The sequence below is a fragment of the Haemorhous mexicanus genome, chromosome 1 (genome assembly GCF_027477595.1).
Source record: "Haemorhous mexicanus isolate bHaeMex1 chromosome 1, bHaeMex1.pri, whole genome shotgun sequence".
NCBI classification, from domain to species: Eukaryota; Metazoa; Chordata; class Aves; order Passeriformes; family Fringillidae; genus Haemorhous; species Haemorhous mexicanus.
In genome coordinates, this window is record NC_082341.1 from 80,301,348 (window position 1) to 80,307,347 (window position 6,000).

Sequence of the window (6,000 nt, forward strand, 5' to 3'; positions counted from 1 at the left end):
AAGTGTTATGCAGTTTTATAACAGGACTTAATAATGCTGTTTTTATTAACACCTGACTTATCTAAAAATCAACACTTATTAAGAGAATATGGGTTAGAAACCTTTGACTTGAGAACTGAGCCAACATTGGTCCTTGATTTTGCTGTAGGCTCTAAATACACAGACACACATAAAGCAAAGTTCAGCTGATGCCTTGCTTAGATTCCACAGATGGCAATTTAGAAAAGAGTTTGATTTCACAGATCTGATCTCTCTCCCTCTTAACACAATGATGCAGGCTTGCTGCCACTGCTGAAGCTGGAGAGATGCACTGGAAGTTCTACTTCAAGCTCTACTGCTTCCTGGACACAGAAAACGTCCCAAAAGATAGCGTGGAATTTGCCTTTATGTTTGAGCAGGTAAAGAACAAAGATTCTGTTTTGAGGAACTTTAAAAAGGATGGAGAAAAGGGTTCTAGGCAGCAAAGAGAGTGTTATTACTTTGCTTCTCTTCAACTGAATGCACTACTACTCAAGCATCAAGAGCCAAGGAAGCAGTTCAGTAGTCAAAATAGGCCTATCCTGACATAAGTGAAGCACATATGATTTTTCTAGTGTTATGTTTCTTACTTCTGCATTACTTGTCAATTGCTTTCTGTATAGTGGTAGAAAAATGAATAACTGGATCTAAGCTGCGTAAAAAAGAATAATACTTGCTTTTAATTTTCCTCTTCTTAAAACTATTTTCTGAAGAAATTGGAAGAAATAAAGTGAAAAAAAAGTGTGACTGGCAACAAATTAATTAATAAGAGATTCCTGCTGGCAACTGTACAGAACTAATTGAGCACTAGTCTTTTATCTTGTCAAGAATGGATCATTTCATAGGTACCATAGTATAATAGTCCAGTCTCAGCAGTAAGACAGCTATGATGAACAGAAATTCACTCAGTGAACATGCTGAGCCCAGAATGAGGCTACACTGCAAAACATAAAATAAGTTAAATTGATTTCTAATAAAAATTAAATGCATCAGCAGCTGAATTTCTATTATATCAATTCCTGTAGTTACTCAGAAACTCACTGATGGCTTTTATTATTGTTGATTGATCTTCTCCTGTTCTACTATATTGCAAACGATTAAAAATTTTTCCAGTAGTCATCTTCTTTCAGTGGACACTAGACACAGATAAAGATTTCTGTATAGGGTTAAGATTTCTGGCTCTTTGCAGCACCAAGACACTGACATTCTGTTGGTGAGCAAGACTGATGTGATCAAGAACTGAGGTACCTCAATTTTCATACATATGAAGGGTTTTCTCCTTCTACATCTTCCCTGTAATAGAGTATTTCTTCCTTGTTCAGTTTAAGGTTAAGACACCATATGACACCACAAGTGTACCAAAAGTGTCCTTTCACAGCCTCCTACTGTAGCTCAGTCCAGAACTGTTTATTGTTGGCTGAAGGATCTGGGCAATCGGTTACCCTGGTTGGGCTTAGAAACACGGCCATTCTGTCTGTCTGTTGTTAGCTCTAGAGGAGTCATCCGGTGCCTCTGTTTGGGGTGAAGTTCAAATAGCAAGAAGAAAAGCTCTGAGAGCTCTGCATCCAATCTGCTACATTACATTATTGGCCTAAGAGGCAGATTCAGGCAGTTTGCTGTATGAACAGCTAAAACAAGCACATTTGCTGAAGCAGATTGTTTTCTTGTGGCATTCTGTGCTGACTAGTGTTTAGCCAAATACTTTGTCATGCCAAAACCAGTAGTATTTGTTATAAAGCATGACATTCAATCACTACCAGCAATATTACAGCAATACTTCGAAGAGGTAACATTACATTCTAACATCAATTCTGTTTTATTTTTTCTAATTATCTGCTTTTGATGTCAGTCATCAACTTTTTTCAGACAATTATGAAGATTCCCTTTTGTCATCAGTTTTAACTCTGCAGTCTCCATTATTTTTAAGTCTGAATCCTTTAATGATCATAAGGTGCTGAAGAAAAATCTTTTAGTTCTTCCTCATTAAAATCTTGTCCTTCCATTTCTAAAAGACACCTCTTTCTTCTGCATGTGTACAATCTCAGGTAAACCATTTTGCATGTTTAAAGGCACATTTTGTTCACCTAAACAAACTAGCTGTTACTTAGCTGTGAATTAGCTGTGTGTTTACTGAGCTTGCAATTCCTGGATCTCCAGACACAATGGATGTTTGTTTCCTCTACTACTGTCATATGAAACACCTAGCTGCTGCACATTTCACAGGTTTGAATGAGTGTGCAGAGAGCTGGAATTTTGAAAGAATACTCTTGGTACAGAATATCATCCCCAATGCTACAGAGGACTGTAATATGTTGATGTTGTACTAACTTGATTTGGGATCCATTGAAGATGTATTGTTTTCCCTCAGTAAAATTACAAAGCTGTCCCAGAGCTTGGCTTGTTAGGCTGGAAACATCAGTTTTCACAGCCAGATTATTGATAGCAGTAAACAAAACTGGAGACCTATTTCTTCCTAATGCCCTTGAACATGGATGGCTTCTCCTCAATCAGATGTTTAGATCCTGTTTTCTCCCCTTTACATTTTATTTTCCTTTTTCAGTTACTCTTAGATATGGGAGTTCACTAAAAGCTGTCCTAGAAAAAGTAATTCCATTTAGCAGGTTCCTCAGTTGCCTTGCAGTTCTTCTGGTAAATCCAGTCTTATCCAGCTTAAATGTGCCAAGAGTTTTACCCCATTTGATTTATTTAATGGATCATTTATTTCAGGTCCTGGGTTGCCCTGGGAGTAAATCTACTCCCCTTGTTTCTCATATTTCTTTCAAAGGCTGCTTTATAAAAAGCCACCTTTTTTTCCCCTTGATAGGCTCATGAAGCAGTGATTAAAGGACATTACCCTGCTCCTGAGGAAACCCTCCAGGTCCTTGCAGCTTTGCGTCTTCAGTACCTTCAGGGAGATTACACTGTGCACACCACTGTACCGGAACTGGAGGAAGTGTATCCCTTGCAAAAGCTGAAGTCTAGGATTACACAGTCGACCAAAACATTTACTGCATCAGAGAAGGCCGAGAAGAAACGAGCCAGCTTTCTTGAAGGAACACTGCGGAGGAGTTTCCGAAGTGGCTCTGTCAGCAAACAGAAGGTTGAGGAGGATCAGATGTTAGACATGTGGGTCAAAGAGGAAATCTCAGCTTCCAGGACTAGTATTATTGACAAATGGAAAAAACTCCAGAGGATGAATCAGGAGCAGGCCATGGCAAAGTACATGGCTTTGATTAAGGAATGGCCTGGCTACGGTTCAACACTCTTTGATGTAGAGGTAAGACCATAGGAACATTCAAACTGCAGCTTGCACTGTATAGGTGATGATTTCATTCCAGAGCAGTGAAACCATAAATACAGTATCACAATGCTCAGACAGCTGATGTAATAAACTTGGAGCTATTAAAAGCCTACTCCCATTAGCAAGCACTGTAGCTATTTAAATCTACCAGCTAACTGTAAAATAGAGGGACAGAATGCTATTCTGACAGATTGCAAACAAGTATAAGTATAAAAGGTTACGTTTAAAGAGAAACAAGCAATATGCACTTTTCAACAAATGGTTACAGACAAAAACATCAACAGTAAGTGCTGTGTGGCTCCCACTGTTCCCCTTGCTGTTAATTTACTTATTTTTCTCTAGTGTAAAGAAGGGGGATTCCCACAGGAGCTGTGGCTTGGAGTCAGTGCTGATGCAGTTTCTGTCTACAAGCGTGGGGAAGGAAGGCCTCTGGAGGTGTTCCAGTATGAACATATCTTGTCATTTGGTGCTCCGCTTGCCAACACCTACAAGATCGTGGTGGATGAAAGAGAACTGCTTTTTGAAACTAGCGAGGTAAGAGCAAGGCAGTTTTGTTAATTGTGGTCTTCCTGGTAGCCAGGCCACTTAGTAATTCAAGTAATGGCTGCAATTCAAGCCAGGCCACTTAGTAATTCAAGTAATGGCTGCAAATGTTAGAGATTTGTTCAAGATCCCTGTAAAGCTAAAGGGAAGACGGATGACAGGGGGAGAAGTGCTGAGTATTTTTATTTGTTTAGCTGCAAAAGGATTTTGTTGAAAGCTTGACAGTTTTATATTGTTGGTGTCCAAAGAAATTCATTCATATACTGTTACCTCACTAAGAACTCTGCTCTTCATACTCTTGGCAGGTGGTTGACATTGCAAAGCTGATGAAAGCTTACATCAGTATGATCGTGAAAAAACGCTACAGCACCTCTCGATCCGTGAGTAGTCATGGAAGTCAGGGCAGCTCCAGGTGAAAACAAAACCAGTTCTACTGCACCCTAAATAGAATACATCACTCCTTGGCCTCAGAACAACCTGGGAACATCGATCGCCTTTGTTGACAAGCTAACCAAGAACTGGAGTTTCAACAGAAAATATCTTCAAACAATGTTTTAAAAAGACCACAGGGGGGCAGGGGAAAATCAGCTGAAATAGTCATATACTAGAACTGCTGGCTCATTCAAAACTTTCCAAAGCATTATTACCTTCAGTTGATGTAACAAATGCCTTAAGACTCGATCCACTGCAATACAAGCAGTAATAAGTGCCTTACAATATGAAGCCTAATTTGTATTCACCTAAAATTGCTGATAAAAGTCAAGAGGATTTCCTTTGTCCTTCCAGAACACTGAAAACAAAGTTATACTCATCCATTCTGCACTAATCTACTGGCCTGTATACAGGTGGGAAGGGGGAGGGAAGAAGAGCAAGGTATATTTTTTTGGAGTGCTGCTGGCAGCTTTCCTGATGGACGCCAACACTTTGTTTCCCCTTGCTTCCATGGATGTGCACATTGTGCATGCGTATTAGAGCTGTCAGTAAAATTTGACAAATTTTATTCTGTGTTTCACAAGTCTTTTGAAGCAAAGGGAATAAGTATGTGCAATGGTGTAAACAGTCTTTCTGTACATTTTAATAGTTCAGAGTTATAGTTGTTACAATTGTATGGTTACTTTATAAGCAGTTTTATTAACAATTAAATTCCAAAATTTTCATACACTGATTTTACTTTTGCAAATATGTATTGCCATATAAGTAGCAGACGTCTGCATTCTGTATCTGCTGTATGATAAAGAGAGATGTAGCTGAGAATATTTATAGACTACCCTAATATGGAAATACAGTTATAAGTTCAATTCTCCATAATGTCAGCTTAAGTTTTTAATATTAATTTTTTCTTTGAAAGACATCATGTTTTATACTTCTGGCTGGACTCCTCAACCCAGACTGACTGCCAAAGGCCAGAACTCTTCAGAGTTGACTAGAGAAGGCAACATTATACACTGCAACTGCTTTAATATTTTACCTGGTTGCCTGATGAAGGTTCTTGAGAGTACCCTGTAAATAAATTGGGGAATAGCAGCTAATAATAATAATTTGATTTTGGACCTTTATTTTTGTACAGAAATACTGTAATATAAGGCAAAACTTTGTTCAAAGGTATCTTTTTGTCCACAGATATAAAAAAAAAAAAAACTAAAAAAGAGACCTGAAAAACCTTACTGTTGTTAAAAACCTCAGCCTTTAAGGAATCATGCCTACTTACTGGGAAAAAAAAAGTCCAGCAATAAAGCAAATATATGTAATGTGCTCTGTTTCTATTTCCTACTGAGTCAGACTGGCAACAAAACTTTCATTTCCTGTCTTCTCAGGAGGCAAGCCTACTGCACAGGCTACGTGTGTGTGTGTGTGTGTGTGTGTGTGTGTGTGTGTGTGTGTGTGTGTGTGTGTGTGCTTTTGCTTGGAAAGGTGCGTGTGCTGTATGTTGTTCTGCAATGTGTCTTTACATCACACAGAGGGAAAGGCTGCTGAGCAATTCCATGCCACAGTGAATGTGCAAGTGAAGCTCTTGCTATTTGTGTAGCCCTGATGAAAGATGCCTTGTTTATTAGCCAGGCACATCATGGCAGGGCAGCATGCAATGCCCTCATAGTGTACATAGCCTTTGTAGACTACAAGAGAAATCCTTTGCTCTG

The 6,000-nt window shown here is 38.9% G+C and overlaps 1 protein-coding gene across 1 annotated transcript in view; it reads left to right on the forward strand.

Moving 5' to 3' along the window:
* MYO10 (myosin X) overlaps positions 1–5,610 on the forward strand; it is a 162,113-nt gene extending 156,503 nt beyond the window's left edge. The window contains exons 38-41 of the mRNA XM_059854426.1: positions 278–398; positions 2,843–3,295; positions 3,662–3,853; positions 4,168–5,610. Of these exons, the coding sequence (XP_059710409.1) occupies positions 278–398; positions 2,843–3,295; positions 3,662–3,853; positions 4,168–4,278 (877 nt within the window). The 3' untranslated portion in view covers positions 4,279–5,610. The remainder of the gene's footprint in view (positions 1–277; positions 399–2,842; positions 3,296–3,661; positions 3,854–4,167) is intronic.
* The last annotated feature ends 390 nt before the right edge of the window (positions 5,611–6,000 follow it).